Below are 26,453 nucleotides of genomic sequence, written 5' to 3'. Positions count from 1 at the left end.
CAGAAATGTATATTGGCACACCAATCCATAGAGCCACAACTGCCCTCATTATTAATCCAAGGGATATTCATCCTGAACAAAACATATAATAATAATTTAAGCAACTGTCTAACTGAACAATTATTTACTGGTAGACAAAACAGAAATTACATCCTCAACAAATTTGATAATAAGACAATTGATTAACTAAGAAAAATGTATCTAGCATTCCTATACCACCCAAATCACAAGAAACACACTTAAAAATTATGAACAACATTTATCCCTCTGCTGCACGGTGGTGTAGTGGGTGGCACTGTCGCTGGGTTCGATTCCCGGGTCGGGTCCAGGTTCCTTCTGTGTGGAGTCTGCATCTTCTGTGGGTTCTCTGGCTTCCTCCCACTGTCCAAAAGACATGCAGGATGGGGATAGGTTCATTGATGACTCTAAATTGCCCGTTGGTGTGAATGTGAGTGTGAATGGTGGTCTGCGTCCTGTGCAGGTGAACCCTGCCTTTGCCCAATGACAGCTGGGATCAGCTCCAGCCCCCCCGACCCTGAATACAAGATAAGCGGTAGACGATGGATGGATTTATCACTCTAAGGAATTGCTGAGAATACGATTCAACTTTGATGATAACTTGTGTTCGTTTTGTGACCACGATGTTGAAACTATGGACCATGAATTTTTCTCATGCCATATTATACAGACATTTTGGTTTGATATTCACAACTGGATAAATTGGAAAATCTCATCACTTCCAGCTTCTATTTCTGCTATTTCCAGCTGCTAGGATAATATAACATTTGGTATGACCTGGCAAAACAAAAGTGAAGAACTCTGATGTAATGTAATATGACTGGCAAACTGTTTAATTCACCAGAATAAAATCCTGAAGTCATCCCCCAAATATCTTGTTTTCATAAGTGAATTTAAAATATACTTGACATTTTTAAAAATACTAAATGGACTTGGCAATCTTTTATATTGATGAAACCATGTAAAGGTGAAGTGTGGGCCCCACTGTATGCCAATACAAATAAATACATATATAAACCTTGGAAAGTGGCTAATTTATTTATTGTTGTATTGCACATCCCAGTGGTTGTTAAAGACTAGGCCTATGTCAAAATACAGTATGTAAACAGCAGACAATTTTCACTTTAATGAACTATACATGGAACATCAATATCAAAGAAAGTGAAGGGATAAAATATAAAACATATAGGCTATAGAAAATAGATGACAGCTTTGAGGGTCTGGTGAATGCTAAAATGTTTTTATTATTTGTAATACTAAATAAAAAGGTTTAAATCATATCACATTGTATCGAATTGTCCTATAAAGAAAAGAAAAGAAAAGAAAAGAAAAGAAAAGAAAAGAAAAGAAATACTGTAGTTACAGTAAAGCGTTTCCGAGCGGTATTTGAACGCCGCATGCTTCACGCCCCTCTACATCATCACTGGCACTCCCACAATGCAGCGGGGTAATGTGTTAACATGGCGTCAATTGTCGCTGTTTTGATCAGGGCCGTGGGATTTGAAAAACAGTATGTAGAACAGCACAATGGAGACAGCTAAACAATAAACCGAAATCAACTTTAGAGCCCGAAAGTAAGTTAATATGCGTTCTTCTTCGTTGTTCTGGTTGAACTCGTTGTTTTCTGTATTTAATGCCAGCTGGGTGCCAGTGTTATTTATACCCGTTAGCTAGCTTTCCGGCTAACTTTAGTTAGCCTACCAAGACCGCTAACAGGAAAGTCGGCTAAGCAAAGGGTTGCCAGGAAGCCAACATGAACCATTCACATAACACAGGAAACACCATTTGGGTTTTAATGTTGGGCATTTGTTGTAGCGGATAATGTCTGCGTGCGCGATGACCCCCTCCTTTTGTTTCTCTGATGGAAGTGGAGCTAACATCCCAGTGTTGTCGAAGTCTGTTTCGTTTTCCACTGAACTAACTGTAGCAATGCCTGAAACAAACGTTACCCCTAATCTCAACCAGTCCCGTCCGCGACGTCCAAATTCAACCGAAACCCAACCCCAGATTAATAACCTAACATTAACCCCAGATTAATAACCTAAAAATCACCACAGATTAATAACCTAACATTAACCACAGGTTAATAACATAACAATCACCACAGATTAATAATATAACATTAACCACATAACATAACAATAAACCCATATTAATAACCTAACATTAACCCCAGATCAATAACCACAGATTAATAACCCAACATTAACCCCAGATTAATAACCCAACATTAATCCCAGATCAATAACCTAACAATAACCACAGATTGATAACCTAACATTAACTCCAGATGAATAACCTATCATTAACCCCAGATCAACCTAACAATAACCACAGATTGATAACCTAACATTAACTCCAGATTAATAACCTATCATGAACCCCAGATTAATTAACCTAACCCTAACCCCTTATTAATACTAACATTAACCCCGGATTAATAACCTATCATTAACCCCAGGTTAATTACATAACCCTAACCCCAGATTAATAACCTATCATTAACCCCAGATTAGCAAACTAACTCCAGATTAATAATATAACATTAATCCTGGATTAATAACCTAACACTAAAAACAGATTAATAATATAACCCTAACCCCGGATTAATAACCTAACATTAACCCCAAATTAATTACCTATAACTAACAACAGATTAGTAATTTAACCACAGATTAATAACCTAACATTAATCACCTAACATTAACCCCAGATTAATCACCTAACATTAACCTCAGATTCATAATTTAAAATTAACCACATATTAATAACCTAACATTAACCCCAAATTAATTACCTATTCTAACCCCAGATTAATCACACTGACGACACTGTAGGTGGAGATACGAAACACAGTGTTTCATACAGAAACGTGAAGCGTCTCCGTGGCAACATTACTGTCCGTATCATAGTATCATAGATATTTTGAATGGAGGTTTTGTATCGATACAGAGAAAAATATACAATCCATTTCTTTTTCTTTTTATATCAAAATCCATTTTTTTTCCACCTGGAAAACAAAATGTGACACATGCTTTGATCACCTAGGACCAACCCATTTCAACCAATGATGACATCCATCTATCAATCGATTTTGCAACTTTGTCTCACAGAGACAGAAAAGGTCATAAGATAATCTTTCGAACGATCAAAATCCTCCCAACGTTATGTCCTGCCTGCCTATCCTGTTTCACTCAGAAATATGTCAACAAAGAGAAGCTAGATACTCTTGAAATTATGTTTCAGCTCCACTTAAAACAGATGTTGACAAAATGTACAATTTTGCAGTTGAAAAGGGGTAATATTTTTAGAATATATATATATATATATTGCAATACTCAGCAAATCACAAAATTAGATAGTGATTACCTAGTGTATAAGCCTTAGTAGATTGCATGCAAAGTAAGATAGATTCACCCGAATTGGTGCTAAATACAAGACAAAGCAGGTTGGCATAATGTAGTGAAGTCTTGCTACTTAAACTGATGCCTGTGATTTTTTTTTCTTTAACCTAGACTTTAGGTGGCCTGCTTCCCTGGTCATCCTCAGCGTGGTGTTGATCACCAGGGACAAGTGCAGCAGGACAGGGATGGATGAGTCCAAAAGTCCAGTAAAATCAGTCAAACAGTCTCAACCCAGAGGACCCAAAGCATTGTCTATTGATAAGTCAAGTAAGGAGACTCCTGCACAGAGAGAGAGTATCAAGTCTGCAACCCGCAGCAAAGAAAACCTCACTGCTGCAAAGGATGAACATACTTTAGGCAGTCAGGGAAGCCGTGGGCCAGGCAAGACTTTCACAGACCCCCAGGACAAGAGGAGAGGACGGCCCTCCAGGCTGACTGGAAGAACAAGTTCTGGGGAGCGGGGGAAAGGAAAGGTGGCAAGTTCACAACAGAAGCTGGTGACACAGGACCCTGACACCAGGGTGTCTATTTCTGCAGACAGCAGCCCCTCAGCAAACAGAGAGACCAGCTCTCCTGTAGTGCTCAGTACACCCAAGAAAGGCTTCACAGAGCAGCCCAAGAGCTCCAGTGTAGGCCCAGTAAAGGAAAAATCCCATGGTGAGAATTATAAACATTCAACAGTTGTTCATTGGACATAATTCCTTTCACAGTTAAGGCACTCAAATACTGGCATATTGACAATAAAAAGGAAATCACATTTCAACACTCTGTTATGTAAATGTAACCCAATTTCCCCTGGGGATCAAAGAAGTTTTTCTGAATCTAATCCTCCATCATAAGATTCTGAGCTGTTGATAATTCCTGAACTGGGCTGTAACTTCTACTTGTCGCTTAGACACAACAGACTGACTGAAATACAGCGGCTCTCACTTTGACCATATGCTTTAATTCTCTATCGTCTATGATGTAACAATGTCTGCATACAGTCTGACAAATTGTGGTCCATTGAGTTTAACTAACCCGGCTAACCGAGCTAAACTAACTAGCATGCTACAGCTGATATGGTATACCGTATACTTATATCTCTGGTAAACTGCTTTTTTTTTTTTGATGATCGTAGGGGTGAAAGCTGCTCCACTGATGCATCAGTCAATTCAAGAGGGGAGGCTGGCTGTGGAGGAAGGCCACCTGACGGAGCAACAGCTGGGCCTCCGACAGGCAGAGGAACGCCTCTACAGAGACTACATCCACCGACTGTTGAAAGTAAGAAGCCATACAGTAAATGTATGGCTAAGCTCATCTCAGATTGATAACTAGATTGATGGATTAACACATTTATTTTATTATCTATCAATATCTGATCAAACATCATCTGTTTCTTTGATCAAAGAGATCAAATCAAAATGATACAAGTTATCAAAACACCTTAATTACACTCTTGGGAAAACCAAACCAGACACAAATAACTATTAAATTAAATTTTATTTATAATGTCGTATCACAACAGAAGTCATCTCAGGACACTTTACACATTGAGCAGGACTAGAATACGCTTGTGATTTTCAGAGTAAATACGTTTTCAAAGTCTAAACATCAACCAGAAGCAAGCGTTACAGCGACAGTGGCGAGAAAAAACTGCCTCAAGGAGGAGGGGGTGGGGGAAGGCTGACACTCGGTGGGTCATTATAAATCCCCCGGCAGTCTATGCCTCTAGCAGCATAACTAAGAGCCGGTCCAAGGCAAACCTGAGCCAGCCCTAACTGTAAGCTTTGTCAAAGAAGAAAGTTTTAAGGCTACTCTTAGCCTAGAACCGGAAGTTGGTTCCACAGAAGAGGAGCTTGATGGGAAAGCTCTGGCCCCTGCTCTACTTTTTGGAGACTTTAGGAACTACAAGTAACCCTTTATTCTGAGAGAGTAGTGCTCTGAGGACAGTAGGGTTTAATGAGCTCTTTAAGATATGATGGTGCCTGACCATTAAGAGCCTTGTAAGTGAGGAGAAGGATTTTAAGTTCTATTCTGGATTTTACTGGGAGCCAGTGCAGAGAAGCTAATACAGGAGAAATGTGATCTCTTCTTCTAGTTTTAGTCAGAACACGAGCTGCAGCATTCTGGTCCAGCAATCCCATCAAAAGTAGCTAAAATAATGGTCATTATGTCAACAAAATAGTAAATGGCAATATGTACCTGTGTTATAACAAAAAAAAACACATTTGGTAAACCATTCAGAATGACTGCTGACTGAAAAGATGAGGCACCAGGGTTATGTTATGTATATGCCACTGCTTTCATGTCACAGCTAAATTTAACCAGACTAACAGGAAAATCCCAGCTTAATCTGCCATGTAAGTTTTGTGAAATGGAACCAATTGTGGGATTAATGATTGTGATGATGATCATGTCAAGGTGACAAATCCCAAAGTTTCTAACTGAAATAATATGTGAGAACATGCACAAACTGAGTGCTTTTTCCTCTCCCTGTTTTTACAGCAGTCCCCTGAGTACCCAAACTATCAGTACTTATGCAAGCTCTGTTCTGTGCACATTGAGAACATTCAAGGAGCACACAAACACATCAAGGAGAAGAGACATAAGAAGAACATAATGGTATGGAAACTTTCAGTTTGTGTAGTCACTCATTCCAGGACTTGTGCTTTATTTAATGCATCTCTTCTGAATTGGCATAAAGTTAGTGTTCAGAATAAAGTATTAAACACATTGTGGTTCTGGTGTATCAGGAGAAGCAGGAGGAGAATGAGCTGCGTGCCCTGCCGCCCCCCTCTGCTGCTCAGCTGAGGGCTGTGGACACGGCGGTTCTGGAAACAGCCAGGCAGCACGGCATCTCAGAGGAGGACTTTGAGGTTCGGAAGGCTGTGGTCATCAAGATGGAAGAGATCATTAAGAGGCACCTCTCAGGTTGTAAGCTGTGATATCACTAACCCTGGTCCACATTTCCTGCAGTGAGTAGTATAAAAAGAGAAAATGCCCTGAGAAATATTTTTATTTGAAGTCCTGTGGTAATTAGACCTTCCTGATCCTCAGCGACTAGTTTTTGTCTGTTTTTGTGAAGTATTTATAAATCCTTCTGAGTGAAATATGTTGTATTTTTCAATATCTTTTCTTTGGTTTTCCAGCTTGTGCTCTCCGTCTCTATGGTTCATGTCTTACCCGATTTGCCTTCAAGGCGAGTGATATCAACATCGATGTCACCCACCCTTCCTCAGTAAGTCTGCTTCTGCTATTTTACAACATACTGTTGTATTTTTTCTAATAACATTAGGACATCATGGTCTCCCGTATGTGAGAGGGCGCTGGCGTGCATTTTGCCACTTCTCAGTCTGTGGCAAATTGTTTTTTTCTGTGTTTTTTCCCACTGTTTTTCACCGCAGTATTTAACTACCTTTTCCAACGCTGCTGTTAAGATCCAAGGCCCGGCATCTCTTTTCCAGCTAGCGGTGTCGGTTGCTAGCTGGCTCTTCTCTGCTGTTGAAATGCTACTTCTTAGATACTCCTCCTTGGACCTCCTGAACCTTCTCAGCCACACCATTCCAAAATGAACAAAGCACTAAGCCTCAAAGCTAATATCTCTAAAGAAAGGTATACGGCAAAAGGTTTGCGAGACTGAGGAAGAAAAACGCAGCTGCTGCTGTCAACCCACTGCCGGGACAGTGTGGGACTGGTGCCGATTTAAACTTGTGGATCATTCGGATCAGCCAATCAGCTGCTGACCAGCCCCCGATTTTAACAGCCAATTGCAGCACCTGGATTAGAAGGGACAGATCCTTGCAACAGAAGAGCACTCACTCGAACAAAAACACAGGCACACAGAAAAAGAAGGGAAAACAAGCAAGAAAACACACACACAACAGCCTACCCCAGCATCTACCACCAACACTGCTACTTTTATACTCCTGAGTACTCGCTCTCTTAACAATAAGTCATTCATTAAATCATCACTGACCCCTAAGATTGTCGCTTTCACCCACCCTGCCCCATGGTTCACCACTGAATTCCGCAGCATGAATGCCACTGGTCGCTAGCTTGAGAGGCTCTACAGGAGAACATGTGTCACAGTCCACCTTCATTTAAAGATCATGTGACAGTCTACAAAGAAGCTCTCTCCAAAAATTGCCTACTCCGCCCCCCTGATGCCCCCCATCCCCCAGATGCCCCCGACCTCTGCTCCAAGTTCCTGCACTTCTTCCAGGCAAAAATTCACTCCGCCCGAACGGCAGATAATCCATGTTGATGTGTCGGGTTACATCGGGTCCGGGCCAGGTCGGGTCGGGTTGTAATTTTCAGGCCCGTTGAGAACTCTACTCACCACTACAGCCCTCTCCTGGTTCCAGTCATACCTCTCCCACAGGAACTACTTTGTCTAGTTCCTCAAGGCTCCATCAACGCAGCTCCCCCCACAGTGTCTTGTCAACTGCCTTCACAAAATAAAAACCTAGATGTCATCCAATGTACTTCAACTTAACAGCAAGGAAACCCAGCTCATGTTTGTGGCACCCAAGACACTGCTCTGAAAGGTTGGAGATCTTATTTTCCAGGTGGATGGCTGCTCCATCTCCCCATCACCTGAAGTCCTCAACCTTGGTGTCATCCTTAACTCTACCCTTTCTTTGTGTTCTTTGTGTGTATGACTGTTTAGGTGTATGTCCCACCTGTCACTATGTAAAGCGTCCTTGGGTTCCTTGAAAGGTGCTTTATAAATACCAGTTATTATAAGTATGATTATGTCTTTGTTTTCCTCTCTTCAGATGACACAGCCTGAGGTTTTGATTCAAGTGCTGGAAATCCTTAAGAACAGCTGTAAGTATTGCTCAGTGCATGTTAAGTTTTGACATGAGTTCAGATGAGATTTATGATACTACCGTTGGCAATATGGAATAAAATATGACATACATATTATACACATTACATCAGATTTAAATTTTATTTCATGAAAACAAACTAGGCCTGCAACCTTAAGTAACATGTACCAAGTGGTTTGGATGGTTAATGCTACTTTGTGTAATTCCACTTTTATGTAAATGTGTGAATGCAATGAATGTGTGTTTGGGGCGACTGGAAATTTCATGGTATCTTTTCTGTCTCTCTTCTTCAGCTGAATTTTCTGAAGTTGAGTCAGATTTTCATGCCAAAGTTCCTGCCGTGTTCTGTCGGGATGTTAGCAAGTGAGTGCTGCATGAAATACATTGATGCAACCCCTAACCCTAACCATGGTCTAATTTTTATTTTATAATAATATACTTTATTTGTATTGTGCCTTTCATACAATACATGCTTTACAATAAGGCCTGTGTGACCTCACTGTAGGCCTGATCTGTGTCAGACACTACAGTTGCCATGGGGAAAAATAACTAACCTCTTTGAAGCTCACTATATGTTAAAAACAAAAAATAAAAAATGTTGCTCTCATTTATGTGTTAATTATTTGAATAGAAGAAAGTTTAAGGATACGTTTTGAAAGGTTTGTGATTTCAATGATAAGAGGAAGGACATTTTTGCATCCTGGTACCTTTTTTAGATGATGTCATCTCAGATAGCACAGAGTGAGATGATCTAATTTCAGTGTACTTCTGTATCTGCACATTGTTACAGTACATATCTACTTCCACTTGCCAGACCATTTGAGGCTTATAATTTCACCACTAATTTTCAGGCTGACAAACTTTGGTGCCTCCAAAAATTCTCCTCATATAAAGAAATTTAGATAGTATAGATTATTTTAAATACCCAACATATTTTGGAAGGATACCCCATAGTGAGCCCTTGCAGCAGATAGACTGAAGTTCTGTTCAGCACCAATTTAATAATTTGATCCAACTCACTGTCTTCCCTCATTTCTGTGCCTGTGCAGCGGCCTGATGTGTAAAGTGAGTGCAGGTAATGACGTTGCTTGTCTCACCACCAATCACCTGGCAGCCCTGTCTAAACTGGAACCCAGATTGGTCCCGTTGGTGCTGGCCTTCCGCTACTGGGCAAGGGTAAGGCTGTGGTTTCCACTGACCTTTCAGCTTCAAGACAAAACAAAAAATAGCTTCTAATTGGTTTCAGATTTTATTTCTATGCTTGTTGCAAATACTGATATCCTTTTTGTTGTACATAAACAGGTGTCAGCAGGTTGAATTTTTAAAGAAAAGAACGTGCTTTTTTAAACCCTGTTTGACTAATTAGTATGTTTATGAAATGACACACAATTTACAGTTTCAGCAGTACAAAAATAATAGTGATACTGAACACTTGTATGTTAAAACCAACAGACCCCAAATACATGTTTGGTAATGGCAATGCTTATTTTGTGTTTTTCTGTGTTGCTCTTCTCTTTTTAAATGTCTATCTCTGCACTAAAAAAACCCACGTATGGATTAAGGCTTAAATACAGACTAACTGAAAGCCTTTTTTCTTGTATGTTCATGTCTGCAGCTGTGTCACGTTGACTGCCAGGCTGAAGGTGGCGTCCCCTCGTACTCCTTCGCCCTCATGGTCATCTTCTTCCTTCAGCAGAGGAAAGAGCCCATCCTCCCTGTCTACCTGGGCCGCTGGGTATGTGAATGCTTGATTTTTAAAATCTTAGTCTTTCCATTTTAACTGGAAAAGTGTCCGCCCTCCATTGAACAAAATTACTTTTCAATCCCTTTCTTCTTTTATATTTAACTTTGGGACATTTTATGCCTTTTTATCAGGTAGTTGACAGTGGAAACGTATAGAGTAGGGCTGGGCGTTTTTTTTTTTTTTTTTTTTTCGATTTAAGGTGACACTGACAGATACATGCAGTGAATCAAATTACACAATCTCTATTTCTCTATTTTTCCACAGTTTACCTTACTGTTACAAACATTTACAATCATTTACTCATTTATGATTAATTTGATCTTTATCTTAATAAGTTAATAATTTTTTCTCTTTATTAAACCAAATTACTTTTAGTTTAGCTATCTTACGGATTTATTACTGCACTTATTTAGGAACTACTTTATTTGAATTCCTGCTTTCTACTCCCGGGCTACATATTATTATTTATTGTATTTACAATAACACAAGAGACATTTTTTTCAATGTTATCTAATACAAATCTTTGCACAATAATGACAGCCAAGTGGTGCTGCTTTTTTTATTTTATTAATTTTTTTTTTCTCATTCTTGAAACAACTGATTTGTTCACATAGGCCTAGACTACTTGGCAATCTTATTTATTTTTATTGTGTTAATAAAGAAAATACGTATTTCAATTTTGCCTTGGTCTTTTAAGTTTGTTTAGAGAAAAACAGAAAAAAATCCAGGTCTAGATTGAAAATTGTCCATTAGTTTAGGCCAAATCACCCAGTCTGAGTATAGAGTAAGCCTGGAGGAATGTAGTCGTTGTCTGCCCATTTAATGTCTAGGACGACCAACATTCTCCGTGTCCATCGGACTAACTCAGGGCTGTGTTGGGGAAACACAAGTCACTTTTGAAGGTGGGAAGTAACAAAGTACAAATACTTTGTAGAATGAAGTAGAATGTTCTGGTATCTGTACTTGAGTATTTTAAAACAAATATCTGTACTTTCTACTGCTCACATTTAAAAAAAAAAAAAGCTTGTTACTTTAGTTTTAATGCATTTGAGGGGAATTATCGATTATTATTTTCTTTATGATGATTTTCATAAATGATAGTTTTTACTTTGAGTACATTTCAGTCCTTTTTCACTTTTACTGGAGTAAAGAAGTTGAATCAGTACTTCCACTTTTTCCAGTCTTTCTGAACACAAGTATATGTACTTCTAGTTGAGTAGTGAACATGTGCGAGTGTAGAATTAATTTATATAGTTACATGAATATATTAATTGACCCATTGCATTTATCATTTCTGGCATTACTGTTCAAATGTTTTCAGATGAAGGTCGAGCAGTATTTTAGCATTTACCACCAGGAAGAGCTGGGAACTTATTTCTTCCTCTCGTTTTAGAGGTGAACATCCTTTTCTTCAGACAATCAGTCAATTTGTGCCACGCCGGTCTCAGAGAGATGATTATTAATATGAGATCACAGTAAGCTGATAAGTAAGGGTATGAATAATATGAACGCTCGTACTTCTGGGTCCTCTGTGACCTCTTCTTGTTCAGGACCCTTCCTCCTCAGGAGTCAGCTTGGCTCCCTTCTTGTGCCCCAGAGGAGTAGCGGAGTGCACCTGATACCACTGTCTGGCTGTCAACCAAATATGCAAAGTGAACTAAGTTTACTATTAATGGAAAGGATTAGCTTGGATGTTTTGAAGTGGGGCTGTAAATATACTCCTGCATTGTTTGAGGTAAAATGTACATGTTTTTGTGAATGGAGTGTGGTGTCTGGGAACCACAGCTCCAGTTCCCTGCCAGAAAGAGCTTTCTGACTCAGAGGTGATGCAGCAGGCAGAAAAATGACATTTGGCCACTGGAAATTTCTTTTTAAGTGTACTCTATATCTATATAACATTTTCACCGCTTCACCTCCACCTCTCCGTTGGTTTTATTGCAGTCCTGCTAATGGGAGTTGTCTTCTCTATTTGACTTAATTCTCCTCTTACAGATTGAAGGCTTTGATGTGAAACGAGTGGACGAATATCATCTAACTGGAATCTCGTTGGACATGTTTGTCCGGTGGGAGCGCAGACCCCCGAGCTCCACTGACAACCGAAACGAGGCCAGAGGGGAAGGAAGACCCAAACCAGAGCAAAAAAAACTTGATGATACTCATTTCTCAGAAGGCATTGTGAGTCTCACTACAGCACAGAATGATATCATAAGAGATCAGACTGACTATGATTTCAAATCATAATGTAATGGAAGGCAGTGTTGATATTCTTGATATTCTGCAGTATCACCCTGCTTTTAACTATCCTCTGTCACTGTCCCTCAAAGACTCGCCTCACCTTAAACCTGGGTAAAGGTGTGTCGCTGGGCCAGTTGTGGTTGGAGCTCTTACGTTTCTACACACTGGAGTTTGCTCTGGAAGAATACATCATCAGCATCCGCCTAAAGGAGCGCCTCTCTAGAGAAGTGAAGAACTGGCCTCGCCGCAGGCTGGCGATTGAAGGTGAGATAGCAGTCCGTTGGAAAGCTTTTCTTACAAGTCCGAAGAAGTATCACAAATTCACTGTCTTCTTTTATTGGTTTTATTTTCAAGATCCCTTTGCCTTGAAGAGGAATGTTGCACGAAGCTTGAACAGCCAAATGGTGTTTGAGTACATCCAGGAGCGCTTCCGTACGGCTTACAAATACTTTGCCTGCCCTCAGAGAAGGGGCACTGGGGGGCGCCAGGCGCGCAAGAAGGAAGACAAGCAAGGTGCAAAATTGGAAGACGACGATGATGAAAAAAGTCTGAGTGTTCAGACAGGGCAACAAGGGTTTAAGGAGGACGAAGAGCCTGACAGTGATGATGACGATGATGGATTAGATCTGCCCAGAAAACAGAATGAGAAGACTTTAGACGCCAGCCTCATGGACATGGTTCTCAATGAAGGGAACAAACCTTCCTTCTCCCCCAACGGCCTGCTGGACAGTGACAATGAGGAGGAGGAGGAGGAAAGCTGTGTTTCCGACAAGGACGGGCCTGTTACAGCAGAGGATCTTCACTATGTGTTTGATAAGATGATTTTTACAAGTGGGAAGGTAAATATCACCATTCACCCCTTGTAATCTGCTTTCTTTAATATAAATAAGACAACTTTATGGATTTGAGATATTTCAAATTAATATTGTATTTGTACTTTGACAATGGTTAAATATCTTAACTCAAAGATATGCAAATCTTGCATGCACTGCTATTTAATACAGCTCTTGAACTGTTGGTGATCGAGGTTATTTGAATAAACAAAAAACAAATTGTAGATTTCAACCTTTCCTTATTTTGTCAGTCTTAATTGGATAATTGACACGTTATCACATGGTTGTTAGAGAGAATAATGCAACCTTTAAGACTTTTTATTTTCAAGTTATGCAACATGAGATGTGCCCCGCACAAATGTTTTGTCACAATGATGTTCTGTAACGACTGCAGGTTCCAATTTTGTGTGCCTGCCAATATCTTACTGTTATGTTGTTAATGGCCATCGGTTATTTAATTTAATTTTTTTTTTTTTAACTTTTTCCAGCCCCCAACTGTTGTGTGTAGCATCTGCAAGCGAGATGGTCACCTGAAGGACGAGTGTCCTGAAGACTTTAAGAAGATTGAGCTGAAACCTCTGCCTCCTATGAACGACCGCTTCAGAGAGATCCTTGATGGACTCTGCAGATTATGTTACTGTATGTAGTCAGTGGTGCACACTTATCAGGATCAGCTTCATTTGCTGAGTACATGTATATTTATATACAAACAGATAATAAATATGTAATTTTTAATTGCACTCCAGTATTGCAAATTGTTAACACCAGGCATGAAAACCAAAAAAAGACATTGCCTTCTAAAAATGGGTATAATTTTATGTGTACTTTGAACCCATTAAAAAGTAATCTGCTTGGTCAGTCAAACATTAGGAAATGTATTGTTTTGTCCGACCAAAACCTTACAATATTACATTTTTAGTAAGACTATTCATTTTATTATTGAGCTGATCATCTCGGCTCTTTATAATTGAATTTCTGTTCTATTGTTTGTAGTTGAATTGTCACCTACACATGCTGAGCAGCAGAAGAGGGAGCAGATCCTCGGCAGCCTGGAGTGGTTTATAAGGAAGGAGTACAACGGTGAGCATGAAGCATAAGCTTCTACAGACAGCACATTTCAAGTATTGACCAGGGCCTTTATGCATGTTCCTCCAATGAAGGGAGAACCAGGCCTTTTCCTCTCATGTCTGAAATGTAATTGTTTTTTTACATTTTTTATTGGCAAGCCTTCCTGTTCCCTTTTTGTTCTGTTAATTTGCCGTTGTTTAATGTTAACGGAAACTTAATGCTCGGTACATTTCAAATTAAAAGGCCTCCGAGCTGTTCACGAGACATAATGTATTCCCTGGACTCCCTTCATTGCAAACATTTTAGGTAATTGATGAGTTGAACTGCAGCTTAAAACCACAAGAACGTATTAAAGATGAATTGATCAGAGTGAATAAATGAGACGGTGAGAATAGTATTTTCCGAAACACTTTTTTGAAACAGATTATGTGTTTTGGATTTGGATAGGAATTTGAATGTCTTCTGTGTCCACAGATAAAGCTCAGCTCTGCTTGTTTGGCTCCTCCAAGAATGGCTTTGGCTTCCGCGACAGTGACCTTGACATCTGCATGACTCTGGAGGGCCACGAGACTGCAGAGGTAGGCGGACTGAACACACATACCGCCATTTAATTCAACATACGCTTCCTCGGTGGCATTAGAGATTAGGGTTGCACATCTCTTTGTGATAAACGGTTCGATATGCATCTAGATACACAGGTTACGATTTGATTAAAAAACAATATCCTTTTATTACAGACCGATTCGAATCGATTCCATACAGTGTAACGATACGATTCGATTCTACGGTTAATATTTGTTGTAGATATTTTACAAAATAAAGAAGCCAATTCTATGAAAGTGACAGTACAATAGTTTCTTTTCAAATACGTCAAATACCACATATCCCCAAACATTGTGACTGTATGGCACTGGCAAAAAAAACGAACAAAAAAAACAGAACAACAAAATCACGTCAATGTATTTATTTTTAGACATGGAGCAAATAAAAGTCTGGCTGAATCGTTGGATGGCGGTCACAGGACAGTGTCGTGGACGCTACCCGTGCTGCGGCCGCCTCTTGTGGCGCAAGTTGAGACACAAGCGATTGACATTCAAAGCCGTCCGTCTCTCACGTGCGGTCGTGGAGTGCCTGCGGTCACACGGCAGCGTCGCAGCCGCCTACCTGTGCTGCGCCCGCCTCTCCACCTCCACCTCCTCCATGTTCCGTTGTCCCTTGTTTATAACTCATACAAGCTAGCCAGCTACGGCGTTTCGCCGGCAGCTTCAGCTTGTTTTAGAGACGCTGGTGTAATGCCGCCCATAGATATGATGCGGCCGACCGCTTCAAAGTGTCGCGATACCCGATCCATGACTCTGTAACCGATTCATCTAGGAATTCATTGATAATTCGTATCGATTGAGGAGGCTGCTACCGATGCAGCCGTATCTCTCACTTGTTGAACCGAATATCCGGTCGCATCGGTTTATCGTTTACAACCCTATTAAAGATGTGACCCGTATATTCTTCCACTGTTACATTTATATTTTGATCTGTCTGAACAGAGGCTGAACTGCAAAGAGATCATTGAAGGTCTTGCAAAAGTACTAAAGAAGCATACAGGTGATACAACAGTTTACTGATCATCTCTAGAACTGTTTCCTTTCATCAAGGACCGAATCTGAATAGTTGTGATTTCCTACATTTCCAACAACACAGGTTTGAGGAACATCTTGCCTATCACAACAGCCAAAGTGCCTATCGTGAAGTTTGAACACAGACAGAGTGGTTTGGAGGGAGATATTAGCCTTTATAACACCCTGGTGAGTGAACCAGAACCTTCGTTCACTGTTATATAAAGTGCTGAGAGACATTCCTTCATTTATTCAATGTGCTGAATGAATTAACTTGGATGGGTCGTCCATGTAGGCTCAACACAACACCAGGATGCTGGCTACGTATGCAGCCCTGGATCCACGTGTGCAATTCCTGGGATACACGATGAAGGTCTTTGCTAAGGTATGTGAAAGTTGACTAACTGATACAGTAACCCTAACAGGTTGCTTCTGGATGATTCACTCTGCAGTATTATAGTTCTTCCTTCAAGGGCTTTATTTGTCCAAATAGGATTGACATTCAAGAGCGCTGCCTGGAACTATCCAATAACTGTCATTCTGACATCAAAACATGAGATATCTGGATTGGGTTACGTCAACTATTTGCAAATTCATCACTACTTTTATGTGTATAGTCTTCACAGTAGTGGTTAACTTTATATGTGTGCACTGTTAAAACTCAATTGATTTGCCAGTAAAGCCCTGTAACAGCGAGTCCTCATGAATGTCAATTATCATCTGTTACTTGGAACGTTTGAACCAGACAAAACAAGTGAAGTTAACATGGATGTCAGTGCAGCATCACAAGCTGTAAGATAACTTCCAGAAATAACTGTTTCATGTGTGAGATGTGCTAAACCGCAGCCAGTATCAGAGCACACTGGAGACGGTCTCTGTAGCCCCTTCTACGCTGCCTTTTCGTTGCGGGAGTATCACTCCTTTTTTCCTCACTGTCATCGGTGTTGTAAAGTGTGCTGAGACGGAAAGAGGTGTCAGAGTCGTTCCTCCTCTGAGTCTGTAATGAAGGTCGTCTCTGAGCCGCAACAGAGGAGAGACGAGACGAGCCATTGTGTCATCAACATGTTGTATATAATGCACAGCAACTTTGAAGAGTCGTGTAAATGAGGTGTTGGAATAAAGTCAGCTCTGGCACAGACATTACACTCCATATCCCCATTATATATATTGTCTGAATCATAATGCCAGCCACGGTCACCGTAACAAAACTTCAATTAATACTTCACCCATCAAACTGGGAAGAGTCAGTCTGCTTGCTGTAAACGTATACACCTTGTTAGGGCTGCACAAAAAATCGTTAAAAAATTGCGATCTCGATTCACACATACACGTGATCTCATTTCTACACACGGCGATTCTGAAGCATTTTATATCTCGAGCTGCATCACAAATGCTCCTATTTCCTTCCGGATTTTTTGAAGCGCCCCCAAACGCAGCACTGCCGCCCCTCAACCTATGGTAAAGCGTCTTTACAACACGTGATTCAGTGGAGGAAGCCGCCTGCAGTTGAGTGTTTGGAAAGAGTGAAGGTACGTGTCCACAGGCAGCGGTGTTTCCCCGCGTCCCATTCATTGCGCCGGGCTCGACTCGCCGCCTCGGGAACGCTCGCAAACGCTCGCGAAAATCTTCTAAACTGAATGTTGTCGATCTAAAATAAAGACAGATTCAGCAACTGCATAGCTTATTTCTCGCTTAAAATGTTTTCAGAAACACCTTTCGGTGAACTATTTTCGTAAAATAAGAGAAAGTTTCCAAACGAGCCGCCATGTTGGTCTGCGTGAACTCCGGAGCAGACAGGACAGCTGTGAAAGCGATCGTCCAATCAGGTGCAGCCATGAAGTGTGCACGTGATTGTATGAAGGAGAGCGCCTGTCAATCATCCTCAGTGGCAGCCCACAAAGCGTGTAATACTTAAAATCGCCCCTGTGTGTTTTTTTTTACTTTTGTAAAAATTACTTATCTTCCAATGATAGAACTACTACTATGCCTCTGCCAAAGCAACAAACGTTTTTTTGTTTGTTAAAGTTCATCAGTGCAATAAACATTTTGTGGAAAAAAATTGTGCAAGAGAATCGTGATCTCAATTCTAAGCAAAAAAATCGTGATTCACATTTTTTCCAGAATCGTGCAGCCCTACACCTTGTAGTGCATAATGCTGCATGATGGACGCACTGTTACTGTTTGGACTACGTGAATGGAACGAGTATTCAGGGACCACCTCACCCACAAGCACCTCCAATTCTGTTCCTGTAAAAATCCCTTTGATGAACCATGGATCATCAGGTCATTTCTATGCACAAACATTCATGAGGTGCTTTGCATTGACCAAATATGGTCATCATTTAGTGTTGATCCTATGTTTGAGTTTGTGTTTAAATGAGACCCCAGAGCAGGTAGTGACAATCACGCATGGCTGTCACACCCTTTGTATAAGGTGGGTCAAGTCCCACTCTCTTTATAAAATCATTACTTTGGACCTCCCTACATTTACCGTGTCAAAGGTCAGCTCATCTGTCAGTCCACTCGGACTCGGTCTGTCACTTGAGAAGATCAGCTCTAAACAGAAGCTCAGCTCACGTTGTTAGGACTTGTTATAATCAAAGGGAAAATAATCCACAACGGGGAAATGTAGTTTATTGGAAAATGTACTCTGACTACAGTCTTAATCTGATACCATCAACATCCATCAATTTTCTACCGCTTATCCTGTATTCAGGGTCGCGGGGGGGCTGGAGCCGATCCCAGCTATCATGGGCGAAGGCAGGGTTCACCCTGGACAGGACGCCAGACTATCACAGGGCCAACATGTAGAGACAAACAACCATTCACACTCACATTCACACCTACGGGCAATTTAGAGTCATCAATTAACCTATCCCCATGCATGTCTTTGGACTGTGGGAGGAAGTCGGAGAACCCGGAGAGAACCCACGCTTACACGGGGAGAACATGCAAACTCCACACAGAAGGAACCGGGGCCGACCCGGGGATCGAACCCGGGACGCTCTCGCTGTGGACGACAGTGCTACCCACTACACCACCGTGCAGACCTCAACAGAGATTCATTTAACAAATTGCAAGTGAATGCCAACATAAATAGATCCTCAGAATTAGTCATGGAATCAATTTATGTTCTTTAAGTTTTTATTTTAAATATATTTTCAAATACTGTATGTGATCTGACAGGAACCAACCACTTTACAAAACCCATATTTCTTTCTTTTCTTTTTCTTTCTTGCTATAGCCAGATAAAATATCAAACCAGGTGTTAAAATGCATCAAAATACACAAAATGACATCTACGCTGTTACAAATGTTCTGGGGAAGGACCCCCAGACCCCCGTTAAATTGTACCCCCACAGACATAATTATCAGTGCACTCAGTTTTATAAGCACACATAAATAATACATAGACATTAGTAAAAAATCAACCATATCAGGAGAATTCAAACGCTGGTGAGTAAAATATGTTGTGAGCCTGGACTTAAAGTGATGGTTCGGAGTAAAATTCACCCTAGGTCATTTCCACCATGACATCCAGCCAAACACCCCCTCAGAAGCATTTTTAGCAATGGTCAACACTTGTCAACACTTGTTGACCTGATAATACAAGCATTTATAAAAATTCAGCGAAACTTTTTCATACTCTCGCGTGAAACTCACGTGACGGCATCGGCTGGGTAAACACGGAAGTGGCGTCTACGCTGCGGTAGCGTTAGTTAGCGTTAGCAGCCGAGGATAGAAGCTATCAGGCAAGTGTTCTTTTAAATAAACTCCCGATGTACTTACAAACTTTCAAATGCCTCGTTTTGTGAGTACAGACCCTATGTGTACTAGTTTGGTAACATTCCATGCATTATTAGTGGGGTAATTTACGAGATATACACACTGTACCATAGCGCTAGTACTAAGCCACATGTGTCAAACTGATCCAGTAAAGGGCCGCTGTGGCTGCAGGTTTTCATTCCAACCAAGCAAGAACACACCTGATCCAACCAATCAAGGTGTGAAGGCCAATCAGGTAGGTGTATAAGTCGAGTCAGGTGTGTTCTTGCTTGGTTGGAATGAAAACCTGCAGCCACAGCGGCCCTTTGATCAGTTTGACACACCTGAACTAAGCCATTCGGCTGATAGCCCTATCTTGACCAATGCTGACCATCGCTAAAAATGCTTCTGAGGGGGTATTTGGCTGGATGTCATGGTGGAAATGACCTCGGGTGCATTTTACTCCGAACCATCACTTTAAACAAAGTCAATGGAGGGGGCAGATCTGATAGAGCGGGTCCACAATTCCCAGTGGTTTAATTTCTCACCTTGGTGCAGTGATGTATCGGCGTTCACCGTGACATCCCCCGTCAGTGTGGTTGGGTGCAGCAAAGCTGACTTCTGACCAGCCACTCCCGCCAGTGCTGCTGGGTGTGGTCAAAGCAGAGAGGGCAGCAAAGCACTGCTTAAACAACAACTTTTCCAAGCGGCTGCTTTTTCTGATAAAAATGCCAATGTGACGTTATTATTTACTCATGTTCTACGTGATAGCATGCTTTTTAAGGAGCACCCCAAGTCACTGAGGTGTAACTGTGTGGTCTTCTGCTGTGTAACTAACTTCCCTCTGTGCTCACAGCGCTGCGACATCGGGGACGCCTCCAGAGGAAGCCTCTCATCCTATGCTTACATCTTGATGGTGCTTTACTTCCTGCAGCAGAGGCAGCCGCCAGTCATTCCCGTCTTGCAGGAGGTATCAGTCACTCAGTCGCTCCGAAGTAATAGGCTATACCTGAAACATGAAGGGCTCAGCTTTCAATGAAATAATTAACTCTAAGGTGTCTCTTTAGATTTTTGATGGCAACACTGTCCCCCAACGGATGGTCGATGGCTGGAATGCTTTCTTTTGTGCTGACCTTGAGGATGTGGTGAGTTGAATGAAAACTTCTCTGGGATGGTATTGCATGGTTTTAGGTGATCTGAATGTAGTCATGTCACATATATTTAGCATGAATAGATAGTAAGTGTGTTTGTTGTCTGTGCACAGCGTCGGCTTCTCTCAGAGCTGCAGCCGAACACAGAGTCGGTGGGAGAGCTGTGGTTGGGACTGCTGCGCTTTTACACCGAGGAGTTTGACTTCAAAGAACACGTCATCAGTATCCGCCAAAGGAAACGCCTCACCACCTTTGAGAAACAGTGGACCAGTAAATGCATCGCTATTGAAGGTGCTGGTTCCATCACTGTTGTTGCCTTCTTCTTAACATTACAGCTAGGGTCGTCTTTTTAATTTGGACTTTATTAGACATTTGACAGCATAGAAACAGACTGGGAACGGGGGCAGGAATTGACCCGGGGTCTTGTGGTGATATGGTATTCGCTGTAACCATTTGGCTACCACGGTGTTCTGGGGTCTCCTTTTCTACTCACTCATCTGTTCTTCTCCTCAGATCCCTTTGATTTGAATCATAATCTTGGTGCTGGAGTTTCTCGCAAAAGTAAGTCCATCGCATGTGTTCTCGAGTCAGCGGCGTTCGGTGTCCTTTACTAGAGACATCTGATCTCTGAACTGCTCTGATCTCTGGCTCCTCAGCCTTTCTACCAGTTAATGACTGTTTGATATTTGAATAAATGTTCCTTCTTTTCTTCATCTAGTGACAAACTTCATCATGAAGGCCTTTATAAATGGAAGAAAGTTGTTTGGGACTCCATTCTATCCCGTCCAGGGCACCGAAGTGGTACGTCCAGTTCAACCAAAGAGTCTGATTGCTGTCTGCGTTGTGTCCTGAGGAAACTGTTTGAAACTTCTGTTCTGCTGCAGGACTACTTCTTTGACTCAAAGGTGTTGACAGACGGCGAGTTGGCGCCCAATGACAGGTGCTGCAGGATCTGCGGGAAAATTGGACATTACATGAAGGACTGTCCAAAGAGACGCAGGTTGTCCCCTCTTGGTTCACGGAAATAATTCTCTTGCTCTGGTGGAATTACAAGATAATCTAAAAGAAAAACTTTATATATTCATATCATTTCTACTTTATGTCTTCTGGTGATGCAGAAAACAATGTTCATCAAGTGTCTTAAACAGCTAGTATCTCCCTTTATGGAAGTAAACTGTGCCACTGTAGCTTTCTGGTATGTTTCCGGGTCCAATATTTGATAGGAAACCTATTTTTTTCCTAAGTTCTTATACTTTGACTTAATAGAAAGTTTATTTTTTGTTAAGTTCAAACTTATTTTCACAGTAACGTCAGTTTAATTGAGCTTTTGTCATTTATATTTTAAACTGACAACATTACATTTTAAACATCCCAACAAACAGCAACACACCGACCCAAAAGTAGAGATGCATAAAAAAGAGCAATACTGTGAGAAAGATATGAGGGGGGTACGGAAAGAAAAAGAGAAAATCAGTGTCAGCCAAGAAATAAATGTGCGATTGAGAAGAAACGTCTTCAGTAACAAATAGACCAGCAAGAAAACGACCAACATGTAAAGTTGTTCATAAGGTTGTGTTCTCAAAGAACACATCCTTTTTCAACCGTTGGTTAAATCTTTATGGCAATGATGATACTCAGTCTAGCCTTGCTGAATGCATGCATGTATGTTTACCAACTCTGTAGAAATCATTATTTCAATCATTTTTGTTGCAAGAATTGGTAGATGAAGGTGTACAGAAGTCTGTTTGATATTAAGGAGAGGCTGTACCTCTCCATTTTTCTTGCATTCTTGTCTGCACAGTTTGTGTTGAATGTGTCAAATGTATTCATCCCTTCTTCCTGAACTTTTCCCTGTGCCAGGATGAAGAAGAAGGAAAACGACAAAGACGAGGACATAAAAGAGGAGGAGCGGGAGCCGAAGGACAGACGGTGTTTCCAGTGTGGGGACATGGGTCACGTGAGGAGGGACTGTCCTGAATACCGCCACCTCAAACAGAGGACTGCTGGAGCACCAGGTATCCTCAACATCCTACTACACAAATAAAGTATTTCTTTATGATGTTCACATATTTTGAAAGATCCAAGAGGCTTTTTGACAAAGGTTAAGTGTCTTGACACATACGACGGGACACAGCTAATGTAGAATAATACATTAGAACTGCTTTTTATGTCGTCGTATTCGACCCCAGGTCCTCACATGGTACGAACTGTGGTGAGCTCCCAGTCCATCCCCATTCCCCAGACAGCTGCAGATTGTCCTGGAAGGACCAGGCAGCCTTCCGAATGCGTGAGTACAACAGTGAAACATTACTCTGGGGTCAGTTCACACGCATCACAGAAATAATCTGAATGTTTTCTCATGCATAGAGATTTAGAAGTGAAAGATTAGTCTTCACTGTAATTTGTGTTTTCATAGTCGTAAAGAAGATGTTTCAGACTTTCATCTCATCATTGAGCAGCATTTTTGGGGGGTTTATTTAGTCACAACTTTCTATGCATCTGTCACTAGACTGGGTGTGTAAGAAGTTTGTCATAATGAATATGAAAATAGTTCACAATGATGTCTTGAAATGTTGGGAGTTACAGTCTAAAATAATTTGGGTGAAATTACCCTTTGAAAGTCTCACTGCAGCAAAACTGATCATGAAACGTAATTAGGAAATCTGAATGTTTTCCCAGTTGAATTTATGAATAAAAGTGTGACTTTCCTTTCATCTAATTCTTTCTTTCATTCTCAATAGTCCGATAGTCGGCAGACTCCGCCCTACTCCCCGCAACCGACAGCTGTCCCTCAGAGTTCCTCCCAGTCCTCCAGTTCTCCTCAGCCCTCCCACATTAAATCCAGTCCTGCTGGTCCCCCAAAGCAGCCTGTCCACCCCCAGGTCCCCCTGTCTCTCTTCAGCTTCCCTACCTCCCATCCAGGCCAGTACCACCCAGCGGCGCTCACAGCACTGGGGCTTCTTCCCTCTCAACAGCACCAGTCACACCAGTCCCCGGGGCAGCCTCATCACCCAGTGCACATCCCTTCCACCTCCTGGCCCATACACGGACCAGTCCTCACCACGTCCTCTCCCAACACCCCCTCCTCGCCCGGCCTGAAATTCGCCCTGCGTTCGCCGTCGGGGAACGGGAGTCCCACAGGCTCAGGGGGCAACCCCAGCCCCTTGAACCTGAACGACCCCAGCATCATCTTCGCCCAGCCGGCGGGGAGGCAGCTGGGTATGGGGCCAGGACGCGAAGGACGCTGGCACAACCACTTGGCACAACCTGGGTCACTCATGGGCAATGGCACTGTGGTCAAGTCAGGTATTCACTGGGTGAACTTGGGTGGCACGTGTGTGTTATTGTCCTTTTCCAGAGCAAATCCAGAAAAAAATAGCAAAATACAGCTCTGAAACAAAATTAAGAGACCACTGCAAAAATGATCACTTTATCTGGTTTTACTATTTATAGGTACGTGTTCAAGTCAAATTAACATTTTTACTTATTCTATAAACTACTGACAACAATTCTTCCAAAGTCCAAATAAAAATATTGACATTTACGTTTATTTTCAGAAAATGAGAACTGGTCAAAATAATAGAAAAGATCCTGGGTTTTCAGACCTCGAATAATGTAATGAATCAAGTTCATAATTATTTTTAAACCACACAATACTAATGTGAAGAGTTCAGAAATCAATATTTAGTGGAATAACCCTGATATTTAATCCCAGCTTTCATGCATCTTGGCATCGCTCCACCGGTCTCTCACGTTGCTCTTGGGAGACTTTATGTCACTGTTGGCTTTGTTCGATGCTGATGACCTCCGTCTTCAGTTTTCAGTGGGTTCAGGTCTGGAGATTGGGCTGGCCATGACAGGGTCTTGATCTGGTGGTCCTCCATCCACACCTTGATGCACCTGGCAGTGTGGCAAACCTCAGCCTGGCTCATCTTCACTTTTTCCAGAGCTCTATATATTGGAATGATTACTGGATTTGCTCATATATATTAATATGATATGTCATGTCACGGTTATCTAGCCAGAATAACGGAGTCACAATAAATAAATACACACACACACCAAGGTATACCAACATCACATTTCAGCAGTTTGGATTTCTGATCAAAAGTGACAACCTTGATTTATTTTGTGATATGTGAAGGACCTACAAACTTAGGGTCATCAAGCTAAAACAGGTGTAAAGTTTCTCTTTTAAAATAAATGAAAACATAATTTCTGACAGTAACGTGTTAAATGAGGTAAGATGCCGTTTGGGATGTGGGTAATGGCTCGTTGCATCACTGGTACACACACAAACTGGGATATTACTGAATTTTTATTAGATGTGATTTGACTTTATCTGTGAGTTATTGAGTGAGTTTTGATTTTGTGTGTACAGAGTCAAGCCACCCAGCCCAGTTTGTAGGCGTGAGTCAAGGCTCTCGGCTGTGGGAGCACAATAAAACACCACAGTACGCCCTGTCTCCATCCTGGCCCTACCGGATGCCCCAGAACTTCCTCCAGCAAGGCAACGGAGGCTACCAGCCTGGCAAACCTTTCGTGGCCCAAGGTCAGATATGACGTGACCTTTCCTTTACTGCTGCTGACAAAACAAGATGATCACAACTTGATTAACATTTTTTATTTTGGCTCTGGTTCCTTTTTCCACCAGGGTCCGTGGTGCATCCAAATCCAAACTTCCCACTGGTCCCCCACATCCGACATCAAGTAAATCTGAATTTCATCCAACAGAAGAAGTGAACCTGCATCTCCTTTTAATTCAATGTTTGGTCAGTAACATAGCAAAGCAGAAGTATGTACTCTTTGCATCATTTGATCACCAGAACTTTTTAAAAGAATTCTTTCTCATTTTTGTACAGTTTTTATGTTTTATTTTCTGTCTCATTACATTGATTTGTGATACAAATGTCAAATATTTTAATACCCCCATTTTTGAGGGGGTCCAAAAAGTGTTTTTATTTTATGTGTAAAGTAAGGAGGAAAAATATAAACCTTTATTTTTATTAGCTGTATTCATACTTTGCTTGCCACAAGATGAAGGCTTTGAATAGACGTTTGTTTTAAAAACAATCTAACATGTCACCGTAAGTATGTAGTGCCAAAAGCAGGGATAGCAAGAAAAAGGGAAAAAAAATCTTAAATTATAAAAAAGCCCAAAAAATAAAGAAAAAAAAAACCAAACAACTTTCATGTGTCGTTTGGGTTCCTTCAGTGTTTGTGTGCACTAATAAATGATACTGGATACTGTGTACATGTATACACAATTACTGAAACAGCAACTTATACACAATTAAAACTGCGAGGAGTGATAACGGGCCCTCGCATGGCACGTAACTCGGTTAGTGCTACGACTGCCTGATGTGTCGGACCGCCTGGCCTGGCCACCGCCACGGCGCGGGTCGTCCCTGGCCACCGCCATGGCTTGCGCCCGTCGTCCCCGGCCACCGCCACGGTGCCGGTCGTCCCCGGCCCCCGCCACGGCGCGCTCATCCCTGGCCATTGCCACGCAGCCGGTCGTCCCTTGCCTGAATCATCGCGTCGATCACTGTTTCAGACGATTGAAGTTGTCCTGCTCGACTGGGGTGCAAAGTTCCACGACACTGGGACCTTATACGGGTGTAAAAACATGAAATGTTATGTCGCCACTAGGTGGCGCTCTGATTGTGAGTCAATATTGCAGTGCAGACGTGTTCAGGGTGGGACTCTCATCAAATGTGAGAAGTTTGAACATGATCGGACAATGTACATTGAAGTTATAACAGTTTAGAGTATTGTGGCGAAGAATGAAATTCGTCCATGTTCAGG

At 41.5% G+C, this 26,453-nt stretch overlaps 1 protein-coding gene across 2 annotated transcripts; it reads left to right on the top strand.

Moving 5' to 3' along the window:
- Positions 1-1,441: 1,441 nt before the first annotated feature.
- tut4 (terminal uridylyl transferase 4) lies at positions 1,442-25,832 on the top strand. Of its 2 annotated transcripts, none has more exons than XM_084011538.1 (30): positions 1,442-1,592; positions 3,534-4,079; positions 4,543-4,685; positions 5,910-6,026; positions 6,158-6,335; positions 6,554-6,642; positions 8,183-8,234; positions 8,530-8,599; positions 9,286-9,412; positions 9,852-9,971; positions 11,973-12,155; positions 12,305-12,479; positions 12,570-13,054; positions 13,537-13,687; positions 14,042-14,128; positions 14,591-14,694; positions 15,661-15,718; positions 15,815-15,918; positions 16,025-16,114; positions 20,351-20,464; positions 20,562-20,639; positions 20,759-20,936; positions 21,159-21,206; positions 21,364-21,446; positions 21,530-21,645; positions 22,506-22,660; positions 22,835-22,932; positions 23,387-23,951; positions 25,027-25,197; positions 25,300-25,832. In XM_084011538.1, exons 2-30 carry the CDS (start codon positions 3,608-3,610, stop codon positions 25,386-25,388), a joined length of 4,500 nt encoding a protein of 1,499 aa, XP_083867664.1. In that variant the 5' UTR covers positions 1,442-1,592; positions 3,534-3,607; the 3' UTR covers positions 25,389-25,832. The 2 variants fall into 2 exon arrangements, with proteins under 2 accessions (XP_083867664.1, XP_083867665.1); XM_084011539.1 differs by having other exon boundaries at positions 1,575-1,592; positions 3,541-4,079.
- Positions 25,833-26,453: the final 621 nt, after the last annotated feature.

Source organism: Eutrigla gurnardus (assembly GCF_963514095.1).
Source record: "Eutrigla gurnardus genome assembly, chromosome: 6".
NCBI lineage: Eukaryota > Metazoa > Chordata > Actinopteri > Perciformes > Triglidae > Eutrigla > Eutrigla gurnardus.
Note: the sequence above shows the minus strand (reverse complement) of the source record. Positions and strands in the feature narration are given on the sequence as shown.